The sequence below is a fragment of the Callionymus lyra genome, chromosome 18, assembly GCF_982586985.1.
Source record: "Callionymus lyra chromosome 18, fCalLyr1.hap1.1, whole genome shotgun sequence".
Taxonomy (NCBI): Eukaryota; Metazoa; Chordata; class Actinopteri; order Syngnathiformes; family Callionymidae; genus Callionymus; species Callionymus lyra.
The window spans coordinates 8,690,205-8,707,872 of NC_141835.1; the positions used below are offsets into that span (position 1 = coordinate 8,690,205).

Genomic DNA, 17,668 nt, shown 5'->3' on the forward strand with positions numbered 1-17,668 from the left:
CAGTGATGAATAATAAATAGTCGTAATAAATAACCGGTGGTTGTGTGTGTTTGCAGTGACGACCCACCAGTCTCCTGAGGTCATCACCGACTCGCTTGGAGATAGAAAACACCCGTCAAAGCTATGAAGTTCCTCAAAGTGACTTCACTGCGACGCCTGCAGCTTAGACTCTTCCTCATCACCTGTCTGGACGAGAGAGTGTTTGGATATTTTCGTGTAGTGCAGCCACTGTGCTGACACCCGTCCCCACCCCTCTATGAGGACCCTCTCGGACTAAGGATCTACTCACAAACTTCCCCTTCTGAAGACACCGGTCGTGAAGATCCCCCCAAATGTCTGCCTCGTCACCGCCGTCCTTACCTCGAGCCTTCGCCCACGCGCTCCCCTCGCTCCAGGCGGCCGTTCCGCCGTCGCCGTCTCCGTCGCCGAGCCCCCCCGCGGTGCTCTACGCCCGGCTGTCCAACGGCAGCCACAGCGCCCCCAGCCCCACCGACTCCAGGGGCTCCTTCCACGGAGTCTCCTTTCTGCTGCAGATCGGACTGACCCGGGAGACGGTCAACCTGGAGGCCAGTGACCTGTCGCTGTCGGCCGTCAAGGACCTGGTGTGCTCCATAGTGGATCAGAAGGTACGGATCCAATTCTTCAGATGTCTAAGTAGTAATAATCGAGTAGTTATGAGGAAAAGTGACTCTAAAAAATGTGATTCATCCTTGAAAAACTGGAGGCAAGAAGTAATCAGAGGTTTTAATTTCTCGGACACGTCTGTAGTTGGGATTAATCCGGCATCCAGTCCACTTTCTTTTCAATTTTCTTTTAGAACGCTAGCACAGACAAGGGTTAGTTGTACGGTTGGAGCTCAAGTTGAGGAAGAAGCAACTAGTTGTTAGTTTTTAAATGTAATATTTAGTTTGATGCCCCTCTAAGAGGTTGAAGATTTCATTTTTCAGAGGTTTTTTTCTAGCTAGGAAGCGATCACGACTGTATCTCCTGACGTCCTAATGGTGGAACAAAAAAAAAAGGATTTCCTAGAAACTCATATTATAAAGAAACGCTACAGTAATGAATTGAATTATCGTTGAAAAAAGGCGATGGGGGGGCTTACAGTGTATAGTCCAGGAGGTCAAAAGTATCCCTGAGTTTCCAGATCTCTAGATATTATCAGGTAAAGTGAGATCAGAGGAGACCACGAACTCTGCAACTGTTCTTTACCAGGTTTACAGAAAAGAGAATGTAGCTAAAACCTTTCGGGGCAGAGCCGTGGGTCACATGCTTGCATGCAGTTTGAGCAAAGACATGTTAATGTTGTTAGTATATGCATTAAACTTTAAAATAAGGGGGTAGTATTGGAAGGAATCTTGTGATACGTATCACAAAACAGGGTTAACGATACAATCTATCTATCTACCTATATAGAGATACTGTAGTAACAAGTATATATGTGTAGTATTGTCGAGTACTTGTCTCTGGTGTTGTAGTATTTACAGACCACATGACTCTTGACGAAGTCGAAACTGCTTTCATTTTTTTTTTAAAACCTTAATATGTCTAAACGTCAGCTTAAAGTGACATTTGCTTTTTTCCACTCATGACTTTAAGTGTCAGCTATAGTAGGAACTGAGGCAAACTACGTTAAACCACCTGAGATTTGATTGAGGAAGTTATTTAAAACACTATTTAAAAAAAAAGGTTTAACTATCATAATATATAAGAGGATAGTGAGCAGAGGTGTAAGATTAGGACGACATGACGATATATCACAATGTTATTTGCTATTGTTTCTATTTCATGTGTGGCTTGCAAATCATATTTCATGTGTTTAATCATTCTTCCATCTTTTATGGATTACAGTTCAACAAAGTGTTTGTAAAATAATTAATAATTCGATAAAAAAAGGTACTATTAACACACAAATATTCACGCCGTGTTAATTTATGTGTTGAAAATAAACTACTGTTGCTAGATGGCAGAATTTGATATGTCCTCAACAGCTAAAGGAACTTTGCTAGATTCCGCTGATGACTGAGGACGAGAGGATACAGTTGACTCCAACTGCTTTTAAAGCTGGTGTTTGGACATATTTTGGTTTCAAAACAAATAAAAGCAGTTACGACTTCTTTTCAAGAGTCATGTGGTCTGTAAATTCTGCAACACGAGAGTCAAGTACTCTGACAATACTACAAAGGTATCCTACAGTATCACTATATATTGGCCCTGTATCATGATGTGTATTTTATTGCTAGATTCCTGCCAATACACACCCCTAATACTGTGTTTGTGTTTGATGCTTTTAAGTTAAGTCAGAAGTCAACAGCTACTTTGGGGGTCCCACTGCTTCTACGATACTTATTGTTGATACTTATTGAATTAAAAGTACTACCTTAAAGTGTAAGGATATGAGAACTTCATCGTAACAAAACCCTATCAAAGAATTTTAATCTTGAACATTATTCATTGACTTCATAACCACTAATTTGTTTTGTTTTCCAATGAAGAAGTTATTGTTAAAACTGCAGAAAAGTGTGTTTTGCCATTTTCAACCATGTTGATGCGACTCAGGTTTTTTCCGAAGAAGAATTCTGGGCAGCGGGCCCTAACGTGAGTCAGACGCCACACAAGTGTGCACACTACAGATGCTTACATATCGGGTTGTTTCCAAGTCATTACGTCGCAGGATGATTCATGCTTGTATTTCAAGTGCTGCAACGCTGTCGATGTGAAAACTGGAGGTGCGGACGCGGTCCCTTGAGGTGTGCCGTGTTGCTTCTTCTCACCACTGTGGAAACATCTCCATGCTTTAGTGACAACATGCGCGATTTATCAAGAGTCGATCTCCCGATCTGTAACTGACAAAGACGTATTTCATTTCTCCACACCAAATACCAAACAAACAAAAAAAAAATGTCTTTCACGTGGTCGCCTGCATTCTTTTGAAAAATTGAACTTGATAGATTCTAATTTTGATCTATGGCAGACAACAACCACAGGCGCTGAAACCCTGAAACTAATCACAGTCACATTGGAACAAGAGCGAACTCTTCCCACGAAGTTTCCAAACTTTTTGGGGGAGAACATAGTTCAGTTTGGGTCGGAGTAATCGCTTCAGACAGGTACGATGTGTGCCGAGTATAAACTCATGGTCCAGGTTGTCAACTCTGTAACACTGTACATATGTTTTTCTCCGACTGTTACCTACGCCAAGGTGGTAACGCGATCGCCTGCTTCTAGTCTGTCTGTTCGCTAAATAACTGAAAAGGTTCTGATCAGATTTAAACAACATTTTCCGGAGATGTTGATGATGGTAACAAGTGATGGTGTTGTGGGTTAAATGAAGTATTTTAGAGAGTCTTTGAAAGGTTGCAGAGAGCTTATTGAGTTTACACATTTATCTCTACATTTTTAATTTTAATCAACTGTTGCAGATTTATTCTTTTACACTTTCGTAGATTCATTTTATTATTGATAGCTACATTCTTAAAAGGTAACTTTCTGAGACTCCTGTGTTGTTCTTGGTGTTATCTTGTTCTTTTAAGTATATGTTTTATTGAGTATCATTGTTTGATTGTTTAAGTGCTTTGTGGCCCTGGTCTGGAAAAGCGCTGTATAAATATAATTTACTTACTTACTAATGGTTGATTTAAGTTTGTCTTAAATTGACGTTGGTCCTCTATTATACTCATCAGTATGTGTCTGTCTGTACAAAACTCTCTTTAAATATATATTTACATTAGAAAACATGCTCAAACTCACACTTATCCTGCCACTCTCCTGTGATTGGATGTTTGTCACTGCGCGTCATGAATCCCTGAAGTCTCCCCTTCCAAGGGACTCATTGTATAAACAAAGCGGGGCGTAAGTACAGCTGGCTGATTTTTTTATGTCCACCACAGCTAAAGGAACTTTGCTAGACGACTGAGGACGAGAGGATACAGTTGACTCCAACTCCTTTTAAAGCTGATGTCTGGACATATTTTGGTTTAAAAAAAAGAAATGAGTCAGTTATAACTTCGTCAAGAGTCATGTGGTCTGTAAACTCTGCAACACGAGAGTCAAGTACTTGGACAATACTACAAAGGTATCATACATCCTATAGTATCACTATATATTGTATCATTGCCCGTATGGTATTGCTGGATTCCTGCCAATACACACCCCTAATACTGTGTATGTGTTTGAGGCTTTTAAGTTAAGTTAAGTTACAAAAGTCAACAGCTACTTTGGGGGGTCCCACTATTTCCTCATTAGCCCCTAATGTTCTTCAATACTGAATACACCCACTGAAAAACTTGCCATTCTCCTGTGATTGGAGGTTTGTCACTGCGCGTCATGAATCCCTGAAGTCTCCCACTCCAAGGGATTCATTATATAAAGAAAGCGGGGCGTGTTATCAGCTGGCTGGAGGAGCAGTGAAGCCGTTATTACGTCATAATGGACTCTCGTAACCTCTCGTTCGCTGAGATTTCAGACGGGGGAGAACTTTATAAAGTAATAAGTTCAAAACATGGTCATGACAAGAGACTTACTGCATCTTGGAGACTTGAACATTTGAAACATGAGAGTCAGGAGAGTCGGGTTTTCACATTAGTTACCCTTAAACATAACTTAAATCCTCACTATGTTGGTTCACCTCGATTTCAAAACCGATGTTTCAAATCTCCTCGTATGCTCGGTTAGAGTTAACAACCATTTTTCATAATTTTCTCTCATTTCCCTCGACATTCCGGTAGAAGACAGAGCCTTAATTTCGATGGCGGTTCCGTGCGGCTCAGCAGTTGTGTGGGATTAATGGCGTGCAGATTTTTGGGTAAAATAATGAAATGGCAGCGCGTCCACACGTTCCTCTCCTCAACCCTATTGTGCGTAATGATGATTACTCCATTTGTGGCTGTAATTATCAAGCAGTGTGTAAAAGCTTGTGATTAGACAAAGCACTTTCATCAGCCACCGGCAGGTCAGAGCCCCGACGCCGGGTTTTTTTTTTTTTCCGACCTTGTTTTTCAATGAAAGATCGCGAGCCGTCTGGACGTGAATCCTTTATTGTCCGAAGCTGACATTCCAGAGGAGCGTGGTAATGTTCCTTTTTTTATGAGGTCTGCTGATCTTCCGCCGGGCCAGCTATGATCGGTTCTGGTCAGCGGAGCAGAACATCTCATCGGCGTGCGTATTTAAACAGATGCCGTAACACGCTGGCACGGATCGGAAGGCTGGAAAAATACCGTTAAAATGTTGCACTTTGATGAAAATGCCTTCGTAGCGCTCGCCTGTTTACATGGCTTTGCCTGCTTTCACGAGACGCCGCTCGCTACCTCGTCGGTCCGAGGATGTCATGAAACACAATGAGATATGGCAGGAAATGATCTAATTTATGGCTAATGAGTCATGCGAGCTCATTTTACAAGCTCGCATTGTATTTGCACGATACCAGGCATTTGTGTAGTTTCTGATATCACATCTGGTGGACGTGGCTGATCGACTTTTCTCTAATAAACCTGTTTGATCCATTGCACTTTATTGAAGCAATTTATTTTTTTTGTAAATAACATCTTCTGTCTCTGTGCCACAAAACTGAATTTACTTTCTCTGATTCATTAGCTCAAATAAAGCTATCACATGCAGTGCTGCACTTTACTTTCGCTGACGTTGTACATTTTTGTGTAGCGTTTCATCTTATATCATGGGATTATTTGGCCTGTATGTGCAACATTCTCCTCATATCTCAACATTCAGCCCAACTTGTTTTCAATCGCTAGTGAATTTGTTAGCATAAATGTGCTAGCATAAACAGACACATGAGTCTACCGGCATATAAGGCAAGGGGGCGGAGTCTCAAGGCAATGATTGACAGGTCTCAGTCATAACATTTCCATGACTGTCATCTCTCGATTTCTCTTGGCGATGCCTGGGGACGAGAGGATACAGTCGACTCCAGCAGCTTTAAAAGCTGATGTTTGGACACGTTTTAGGTTCAAAACAAATGAAAGTAGTTACAACTTCATCAAGAGTCATGTGGTCTGTAAATACTACAACACCAGAGTCAAGTACTCGGACAATACTACAAATATATCCTCACATTATATCCTACAATATCACAATGTATTAAGGGTGTGTATTGGCAAGAATCTGGCAATACGATATGTATCACGATACACGTGTGACGATACTATATATTGCGATACTATACTAGGAACAATAATATGTTTTTTCTTCATAAGAAACAACACTTTCTCTAATCAAATTTGAAAGTGCTTGTAGGAAAGTGCTTCTGAAAATATTAACGAAAAATGTGTCAAAAAAGTGAATCAACATCTCAAACAACCTGGAGCATCATGCACTATCCAGTATCTGTCAGGGTTTAAGTTTCTTTAAAACTTTGTTTTAAAGCCAAAATGAGTCCAAACATCAGCTTTAAAATTTCCTGGACTCTGGTGTTTCCTTTCTTTTTCACTCATTGATGCCATTTCACCGGTTTTGTTGTTACTTTGACAGGGAGTAAACGACGAACGATGCCCACTAGTGGCTGGAGGTTTAATTGCAACACACAAATGAACAAACGCTGTGAATATTTGAGTGTTAATTTTTAAAATAAAACACCAGCTGATTGTCTTTTAAACACACACTATTCAATTATAAACCATATAAATAACTTTCTATTAAAATAAAATGTTATATCAAAGGTAAAAAAAACAACAAACTTCTGGAATAAAAAGATCACAATATATGGTTATTTTGTTATATCGTTATATTTCCTAACTTGCCTTCAATATATCATATCGTGATACGTATTTTATTGCCAGATTCATTCTAAAACATACCCCTAGAAGATAGAATAGTGGGGGTATGTATCGACCTTATACAGAGGAAGTGATACAGTGAAAAAAATGGTGAAAAGTGAATATTTTCCTTGTTAATCAAAGAAATCAATAGCGAGTAGTTGTGTGTATGGATGCTTCCTCACACCCCTATAGAACATAGGTATTTTCCTGACTGTGGTTGGTCCTTCTCGACACCTCACCAGCTGTAACCACGGGGTTGTTACGAAGACAAATCCCTCGTAGAGTGACGACGTCATATTTGTGTGACTGTAGCAGCAGGTTTCATTCTTATCTCTCCATCCATCTCCTTTCTCTTACATAAAAATCTCCCTGAGTGCGCTGCGCCTGCTGAAATCCTGCCATATGGCTTCGATATCGACGGAAAATATGACTCCCCGTCCTCGCTGCAGCACTAAAATATGCATGACAATGCACAGAGCTGCTCATCTGGACTTTATCTCGGCAGCAGAAACAAAAAAAAAGGAAAGGACTCGAGAAAAGCTGTCGACATTTGTTCCAAGATCCCGACAGTCAGCGAAACATCAGGTGTGATTTAGCCGAGGTCAGGCAGGAAGGACTTGATGTGGTAATATCTGCACGGACATACTTTTGGATGGAAGCGAAGCCTCCCCCCTCCCTCGCTCGCTTCCTCTGCCGAGAGCTGGCCGGACTCTAGCCGGTGACTCACCCTCCTGTCACGCCGACAACACGGACCGTTACCTGGATCTGCCCGTCCACTCCTGCTGAGTCAGCACTTCCTCAACTTTTAAAGGGTGAAAATAAAACCGAAGATAACTAGTTGTCAACGTCAAAGCTGACTTTTTATCATCACTTCACACTAAGACAAATTTTTAATTTGTTATTTGACTTCTCTGGACTTCTTGAAATTTGGAGTCTAAACCCTCCCTTTAGCCTATTTATCTTTCTTTGTATCAAAATGAAGAAGGTGTCTTTCTCTGCCTAACCATCCCATAAAACAGGGGTCTATTTTGGTTTGTTCATTTCAGGTTTTGACTATTTTCTGCACTGAAATGTGCATTTATGGGGCTAAAAAGTTAAAGAAAGAGTAGAAGAAAGTAGTATAATTTGCAGAGGAGAAACAAGAGGCACCTGAAGAAGAGACATTTTCAGTTTTTGACCTGTATGGGTTCATTTTTGAGCATTTGCTCTGGCAGGGATCACTCAAATATAACCTGTGTGTTTAGCTGTGTATTGTTTGTTAAAAAAAGTATTAAAGAAAGTGTTTGAAATGTGATGAAACGTTGCTTAATGGTTTACGATGATGACATACTGTACTTTTAATTTAAATTAAGAATTAAGAAAGTTGTTACAGCAGTTAGCAACAAGAGATTAAACGTAGATAAACATTATATCAACACATACAATACAAAACAATAATAACGATAATAGAAAAATAATACAATAAAATAAACACAATGATTCATTAAATAATGATACATATATCAACAAGAAAAAACATAAACTCTGGTCCTGAAGCGTGTTCAGGAACCATCAGTAGATTCTGATCCACAGACCTCAGAGCCCGAGCTGGGGTGTAAGTCTGGATCAGATCAGTGATGGAAGGTCTGACCATGAATAGATCTGAAAGTAAGAACCAGCATTTTAAAAAAGGATCCTGAAAAAAAACTGGCAGCCAGTGAAGAGATTTAAGGTTTTCGAGAAATGTGAGTTCTTCTACTAGAGTTTTGAATGAAGTCATTTTTGTTGCAGCTAAGGCGGAGGAATACTAGTAGATGAATAAATTGATTCCTCTCCCATTTCACGTTCATTGTTGGGATTTTTCCACCAAAACAATTCGATAAATATTCGCCAAGACTTGCTTGATTCATTCGTCTACTTTCAAATCTATTTATTTATTTAATTTCCTCGGCCAGTCCGACTATAATCAGCACAGATCATCTTGACGTCTCATATCCTCCCTTTAAAAGCTTTAAGTTCTGAATCATTGTCATTGTTGGACGAGCTGCTTGGATCTGATACGCTTCATTCTTCTGCCTCCTAAAGACCACATGACTTGGCGTGGATCCACGGGGGAAAGATCTCCGCTGATCTAAAGCGAAACAACATTCTCTCCGAGTCAACTTCACCAGGTCTGCGGTGAAAGTCGACTCGATTCTGGGAGAAACTGGACCCGAGTCCCATTGATGAAATCTTAGATCGGCTCCTGCAGCAACAGTGACTTTTTTAAGAATAGTTCAGACCCGAGCCTTTCCCCTCCAGACTCCCTGAGGGGACGGGGAGTTGGACAAAGGGTTGTTGAGACCCTCCTGGTTAGGCAATGTTTAGCCCAGATGTGACCACCTCTGTGGTCTCGAAGTCTCCAGTCACACTTCCTTCGTTCTCGCTGGTTGGATTCTGGCTTCTGTGTCTCCTCATGAGTTTGATGAATGGCGCTCGATAAACATCCATAAGCTTCCACTTGTTGAGCGTTTCCTGTTTGGTGTCGCCCCGAGTCCCTCTCTCGCGCAGACGCCGCCGCCGGTGCAGCCGCGGGACAAAAGTTCATGACTCCTTGAGAATGACTCGCCATCTCGGGGCAGCCAGTCGGCTACACAGCATTCCTCGTCGCTCCGGCATTTTTGGGGGATGATGTGATGTCGATGGGGATGGGAAGGATCGGGATCGCTTAGTAACCGGGAGACTCGCAGCCAAACAAGAGTTCTACATCCTGGTATCTGCGATCCAGCTCTGAGGGAAGTTCAGTGTTTTCGATATTTTTGAAGATGTTCTCCTGGAGCTACTTTACTATATTCTTTAAGACAATCTTTTGCATCAAGAAAATGGGTAAACATAGCCATTATCGTGCCAGTGTTTCTTCCTGTTGGACAAGATTCCTGAGTAACTCCAACCGAGAAGGACGTCATGTGCATTATTATGGTTTCCAAGGTGGACGTCACATGGTCACACTCGCTCGTTCTCTGTGTTATACTCCCAGATATTTACCTTCAGCCTTTCAACTCAATTCGTTCAGTTGGTAGAGCATCGGACTCTCATTCATAAGGCTTTGAAAAACACCTGTTGGTGAAAAATCAAATTGTTTTTATTTAAATTTTACTTTCATTTGATTTTACATCACACTACTAACCTCCCCGATCTGTAAAAAACAATTGTTTAATAATTATTTTAATTGTATTTATTTTATTTAAATGTTTTGTGACCTAGTAACTAGTATAGCAGAGATATATTGCAATCATTTATTTCTCAGTAATGTTTTTTTTTTACATTTTTGGGGTACTCCGGTTTCCTCCCACTGTCCAAAAACATAAAGAGGTTGATTGAGAACTCTGGGAAATTGTCCATAGGTATGAGTGTGTGTGTGATTGGTTGTCTGTCTTTGTGTGCACTGTCCAGGGTGTCCCCTGCTTCTCGCCCAATGATACTGGGATAGGCTTCAGTCTCCCGCGACCCCGGTAAGGGATAAAGCGGCAGAAAATGAATGAATGAATCAATACGTTTACAATACTTATTTTTTGGTTTATATTCCAATAAAGTGTATGTTGAATTTAGTAATTAAACTATTTTATTTACAATTAAAAAAAACAAATGTTAACTGCGTTTCTTTGTTTTTGTGTTGCAAATAAACTTCCATATATCAGCAGTCATTCAATCCTGTGAGAACCCGGCGATGACTGGGGACGAGAGGATACAGTCGACTCCAGCAGCTTTTAAAGCTGATGTTTGGAAATATTTTGGTGTCAAAACAAATGTTAAAGTTACGACTCTGTCAAGAGTCATGTGGTCTGGTATTTCTACAACACCAGAGTCAAGTACTCGACAATACTACAAATATATCCTTACATCATATCCTACAGTATCACAATGTATCAGGGGTGTGTATTGGCAAGGATCTGGTGATACGATACGTTTCACCATACTTTATATTGGAATACTGTACTAGGAACAATATATTTTTTCGAGAAGAAGAAAGCAGTTACAACTTCGTCAAGAGTCATGTGGTCTGTAAATTCTTCAACACGAAAGTCAAGTACTCGACAATACTACAAATATACAGTATCCTTGTTACTACAGTATCAAAATATATTGTATCGTTGTTCCTCTATCATGATACATATTGTACTTGTATATCCAATAAACACCCCTACTAGTAACTCATAAGTAAGTGAAGCTTTAGTAACTGTAAGTCACTGATATAACTTTTCCAACACTGAAGGTAACACTTTTCTTTCTTGTTGTTGTCGTTACATGATTGTTAAATAGCCTGCGATTATCAAGTTGTTATTGGAGCAAAGGAACCTTCATCTCCGCAGTTTCACAGGGAAATCTGACGTGAATTCGGGAAAGACACAAAGAGGACCACTTGTGTTTGTTTGTTTATAAATATTCACTTCTCGAGTGGTTAAGAATGCTGCGAAGCACAGCTGCCACCGCCGCTGGTTTTGTAAGCCCTGTAACTCTGGGTTCGGGCTGTACAGCTGCGTCTGTAATTATGGAGACAAAGGCCTTTTTGAGTCCGAACTAGGCTACACTCGGAGTTTTATAAAACAGATGGATTGAGATCACTCGGAGACCCTCCAGTAGTATCGCTCCATCCGCACAAGTGGGAAAGTAGCAAACAAGTAGTTTGCGGTGAAATGCGTTACACAGCTGCCGGAGACGTTTGCGTAACAAGGGCGGCAGAAAATACAAAAAAAAAAGCAATAAGGTGAGGAAATGAAGAGGAGAAAAATAGCATTTGAAAGATGGAACTGTGGCAACACGACGTCAAATTAAAGTAGAAGCTCACAGGAAGCGTTTTACCGTCCTCATCCCGCCTCGACTAAAGTCTACATCTGTTTTTAAGAAGGTTTGCCGCCATGTTTCGACCCCCGGGGGGACGTTTCCTGGGAAGCACGTTCGGCAACTTCTGGAAACCAAAAATGTTCACATGGTCACTGGATCTTGCGGTCTTTATAGCTATGATTTGGGTCCGAGAAAAAGAAGTGGAAGTTCATGTTTTTTGAAGAAGAGGATGTTGACTAGAAGCTGTTAACGCCAAAGTCGAGCGCATCAGTCATGAGTCAGCATTACAGAGCGTTTTACAACGAGTACAAACGAGGCACGACACAAGGACAACAACACTATTGTTCGATAAAAAACAGCTACTAAAATGATAGTACAGTTATTAGATGGTAACAATAATATAGGATATCATTACAATATTGGGAATAACTACATTTGCTTTTTTTTTTTGCTAGAAGAAACAATAATAGTAGTAAAAAAATGTATAAAATGATATATACAGTATTGTGCCATAGTGTTTGTTTTCTTTGTGGACCCCTTGCGTTGTACTCATCAAAGCGCCCTGTAACGCTGACTCAGCTGATTCAACAACATTTGTGTTGCATGTGATTTTGTCGTCGACAGCTTTGACCTTCAATTATTATCATATTACCCTCAGATCTGAAACTAAAACACACTATGTGAACATTTGGTTTCCTGAAGTGTGTCCCAAATGTGAATCTATGAAGGGCAATAAATTGCAAATTATAAATTGATGGAAAAAAAGCAAAAATTAATCAAAAGAGAAAGCTATTAATACATGAATATATAAATGTTGAAATAATCAAAACTTATTAAATACACAAATAATTACAAGTTAGTTCACAATGTAAAGCACTTTTTGCTTTATTTTTTATGTATGAAAAGAGCTCTATAAATAAAGTTCATTATTATTATTATTATTATTAATAAGATAATTCAAATCAAAGTCATTTATTTCTTTTTAAAGATGTTTACATTTACTAACACATTCATGTATTTATTTATACATTTAGTTATGTATTTATTCATAATTATGTCACTTGTCTTCCTTCATGTCAATTAACCCAATTGTTTCTGCAACAGACAATCATTTTGTGAGGATTTTGGAGTTTTTAGCATCGCAAAAAATCTTTTTTCCAATATGAGTGTTTCTGTCATGACGTCTGATAACTTTACTTTATCAACAAACATGCACAAATTTCAAATGAGAAGCTGTTTTAGTAATGAATCCATGTGTGGTTTTTCTTTTCATCACTACCTATTCTGGGTCACTTTTCTGGGCCTCGCTCAAGAGAAAGAACGACGGTAAGATACCGAACCTTCTTTCTAGCTTTGACTTTTTAAGAAGAAAACATCCTGGTTCGCCGAAAGAATATCACAGTGTTCCTCGATCTAAGAGAGTCACACACTTCCATCCTCGCTGACTTAATAAACGCTGCAGTACATTCAAAGACCCACTTGCACAAGGAATCTATCAATTTACCCAATCTTGGAGTAATTTGTGGAAAACCAGAGAGGGGGGGAGGAGGTTTTGTGGGGGGGGGCGGGGGGGGGGGGGGGGGGTACAACATAAAGGGAATATCTCTGAAGTTAAGTGAGCTAAGTAATTTCCAACATCTGTCGTGCACATTTCTACTGCTTCCCTGCGCTTTAACGTTGAATTAAGAAGCGACGCTCTCGCGGAAGATTCATCGCGTCGCTGATGCTCCCTTTTCAAAGCCACAGGTAGAAAAAGCCGACAAAATGCTTTTCCTATGATCCGCGAATGCCCTTTAGCCGTACTTGACGCGAGATAATCTCACATCCATCCAATCTCTCTCTTCTAATGCTGGATTGTGTTGTCGTCACTTCACTTAATCATCCGCATTATTCGCGGATCGGTAGCGCCGTCGTCAACAGTTTCCTGGTTTTAAAAAATCTCGACGCAGACTCAAGAAAAACAATCTGATTTACCATCGATTTTTGCTGCGACGGCAGTTTTTCTCAATTTGTTATTTTGTGTTGTTTTCCCAGCGCTGTGGGCCTTTCCTGTCTTTCAGTGAGTGATTTTTCAAACTGATATGAAAGTGGCGAGGGTGAGGGGTGAGGGGGGGTTCTTTTACCACAAGAATACAACTGAAAGTGCAACATTAAGAAGGTTCAGGAGGTTGGTTTTGGAGTCACCCACCGTGAAAGTTGATGTCATGACCCACACTGGTTGTGGGGTATAGTTCCCCTCAGAGCCACTCCCTGTTTCCATATTCCCTTTGCTGCTGCTGCTGCTCAGTGTGCTGTGGTCAGCACCCGTACAGTCTGTGCCTCGGTTCAAAAGGCTTTATAGCTGTCGGCAACCGCTTTGACTCGAAATGTCATGAAAATGTTCTCTGGTTCCAAAAAACATCAATAGATAGAGTTTTATCAAATATCAAATGACTAACTTGACTATGCTTTAGAAAAAAGTATCAAAGGCGAAAATCAACGTATTATATTAGATTTAACTTTATCGATCCCTCTGGTGAATTCCTTATTAGATGGCGTTCTACTCTCAAGGTCACTGTAGGTAGTCCATGGAGCTTGAGAGCAACCAGTTGATGACCCTTGACCCAAGAGAATATCTGAATTAGAACCCTGTATCTAGAAGTCAAATTAGGCTGTGCCACGACGCACTGGTACAGCGATATATCGCATTGTTTTTCGCACAATACTTTATCATCATTTAACAGCACTGTATGGATGTTTTTTATCATAGTTATTTTATGGTTAATAGTTAAATAAATTGTAATTTAATTCAGAATTAACAGGTAAATATTCACAGCATTCGTTGGCAGCAGTCATTACGTCCCCCGTACAAACAACAACAACAAAATCCAAAGATTTGGGCAATGACTGAGGACGAGAGGATACATTCAGTTTCTGCAAAGAGAATTATTTTAAACTGTGTATGTGGAGGAAAAAAGGCAAGGTACTTTGATACAAGTGAATGTATCTCCAAATATATTCTGTATGGCTGGGGATGGATTTACAGAATCCACAGACGTACGTCCAAAGTGTAAAGACACCGGACTACGACACAAACCTTTATTTGGACCATCATCCTACTGGTTGAGCACAAGAAAAATTCATTTTTGGAGGTGACACACTAACTAGCTGACTAGAAATACAGCATCATGAACACCGGTAAAACCAAGTTCAGCCATTATCGGCAAGATTATAACCCCTTAAAGCTCACTCGGTGAAGGGTGTCAAGGAAGGGGTTTGGAGTTACTGTCCCTGCAGGTATTGTCGAGTCCATGGGAGACATCAGTAGATAACCAGCCATTGATATGAATGTTTGTTTTGAGAAACAGCTGCACACTCCTGCATCCTGCCTTCAGCTCCCGCCTCCCGACCTCTGCACCGTCTCCATCAATCACTTCCGCACATAAATTCCATCAGTTTCACCTGTTTATTTGCCCTCTCTGGAGCCAGGTCTCCCCCCTCGAGTGTCTATCTCTGAGGCCGGGGAAGGATTGCACCGTGGCGATAACTCAAGAAAAGGGAAGGGGTTGGCAGGGCTGGATCGTGCCACACTTTTACTCACTGTAGACCTGTTCGGGGTTTAGACGGAGCTCCGACTGTCTATGGTTACTGTGGGTAAAAAAAAAAAAATCCACCTGGGTTCGATTATACTTCAGTGGCTCGAGACACAAACCGTGATCTCACCACCAATATCTCCACTTAACTTCTGTGCTCTCTTCTCGAATCACCACAGTAGACTATTGTTTCTGGGGATTTAAATAATCAAAGGCATTTTGAATTCTTGTGGCTTTTTTTTTTTGGAGAGCCTCGCAGCTTTTCTTTTTTTTTTTCATGAAACCAGAAAAGAGAAAAACCACCGGCTATTGCGGCCGATGGGGTAAGAAGGATAGTTTAGTTAGGACCTCTTGATAATTCACAGAGGTCTAGGATGACAGGTGTAGAGTCTCCTGCAATGACACATGCGGTCTGGATGCGGCGGCGAGCCGAAGTGGTTATAGTGCTGATTTCACCTTGTCTGCGCCTGAAACGAGCGCACACACACACACACACACACACACGTGCTCGCTTAAGTACAAACACACATGCACAGCGCTCGGTTTACAGTGAGAAGGACTCGATGTTTAATTCATCACACATGAAGACTTGGCCCTTTTTCAAGCCCTTGTTTTTCCTCGAGTTACCAGTCGAGGCTCGTCGGTCTCTGCTTTCACACTTGACCGGGACTTACAGGAGATAAAACACCAGGAGCGGTCGAGCGTCGCGCGGATTAAAAGGTACCGTAGCTCCGAGTCACAGGTGTTAAGAAAGTATACAAGACGGTGAATTACCAGGAAGCCACTTAGAAAAGTCCAGAGCGATGTAAACACGTAGAGCCGAGAGTGACTGACGACTTTAGTGTGTTTACAAACATCGAGCCCAGGCCTGGATGATATATTCATGACGCACCTTTCAACGACAAATTGCGGTCAAATCTCACTTTCGCTGACACGGTCACGTAGCCTTGAGAAAGATTAAAAAACTGTTGAAATTAGTGGGAATGTAAGTAATTAAGTAAGTAAGTAATATTTATTTATATAGCGCTTTTCCAGACCAGGGTCACAAAGCGCTTAAACAAACAAAACAATACTCAAAAAAAGTATATACTTTAAAGATCAAGATAATACTGAGAACAACACAGGAGTTCCAGAAAATCAAGGAAAAGCCTGAACAAATAGAAATGTCTTAAGATGTTTCTTAAAGGAGTCAGTAGACTCCATCAAGCGCAAAGAGAGAGGAAGATCGTTCCAAAGCTTAGGAGCAACAGCCTGGAAAGATTTCTCTCCTCTGGTCCTGAGTCGTGTGCGTGGAACCATCAGTAGATTCTGATCCACAGACCTCAGAGCCCGAGCTGGGGTGTAAGGCTAAGAGCTGGGGTGTAAGTCAACTAAGCACAACAGATTCAGTACAGTAGCAAGGTCTGTACTAATGCAAACACGGAAATTGAAGGAGAAGCTCAATGGGTTTCGCCCCCAAAAAGTTCTAAACTAGTCCTCAAGTTGGTTTTCTGTTTATATCTTGGGGTCAAAGCAAGGGGCCGAAAAAAAAGGTTTTAAATATCAATGTCAATGTGGAAGTGCAAAAAGCCGCAGTTCATCAAGTGTCCACTTGAGGCTAGAAGTCGAAAGACTGGAAGTCAAGGACAAATCCAGACAAAAAGACAGACTTTTACAGCATTAAAAACACATTTACAGCATGTTAATCACTAATTTCACTATCAGCATGAATATGAATATTTGTTTCCACCCACCATTATATTCCCAGTTTTCCTTCATAATAAGGGGCGTAGTTGATAAAGTACTGCCTAGTATCGCCATAGCCTCGACTTAAAGTTTAGCTCATTCTAACTCTTTTTACCGGAGTCTGGCTAAACCTGAAAAAGACATTTCCAAGATTACCACGGATTTGCATCTTAAGTTGGTCGGAAAATAATACTGTACAATTGTTATCGAAAAAAAGTATGGTTCAGATACCGGTATCGAAGCGAAGGAATCGGTATCAAAACTGGTTTCAAAATGTTTGCAATGGATACCAAGACCTCTAGGTCAGGCTACAGTGTTTAAATGGTATATTTTTGATCATGATAAACATATTTCTGTTAAAAACTTGTCTTTTTTGTAAGTTGATACTTACAGTCGTGAGGTCATCGAAACCAAAAAACATGATCAAAGACCAACTGAGTATCTTAAGACGTTTCTATTTGTTCAGGCTTTTCCTTGATTTTCTGGAACTCCTGTGTTGTTCTCAGTATTATCTTGATCTTTAAAGTATATACTTTTTTTGAGTATTGTTTTGATTGTTAAAGCGCTTTGTGACCCTGGTCTGGAAAAGAGCTATATAAATAAATATTACTTACTTACTTACTAATGTTGCGAAGGTCATTATTCAAGGTCACTTCAGAGCTCGGGTCACCCAAGTCCATCTCAAATCCAGGTCTCTGGCTCTTCGGTGGATCATGACCGTAATATATATAATCCTCTCTGTACTTCCCACCACAACACAAAACACCTGCACCACTCTCAGCCACTATATTTCCACATCCA

The 17,668-nt window shown here is 40.6% G+C and overlaps 1 protein-coding gene across 3 annotated transcripts in view; it reads left to right on the forward strand.

The window, feature by feature from the left end:
• Window positions 1-332: 332 nt before the first annotated feature.
• prkd3 (protein kinase D3) overlaps window positions 333-17,668 on the forward strand; it is a 41,513-nt gene continuing 24,177 nt past the window's right edge. For all 3 annotated transcript variants that reach the window (XM_087780498.1, XM_087780499.1, XM_087780500.1), the window contains exon 1: window positions 333-626. In XM_087780498.1, the coding sequence (XP_087636624.1) occupies window positions 333-626 (294 nt within the window). The remainder of the gene's footprint in view (window positions 627-17,668) is intronic.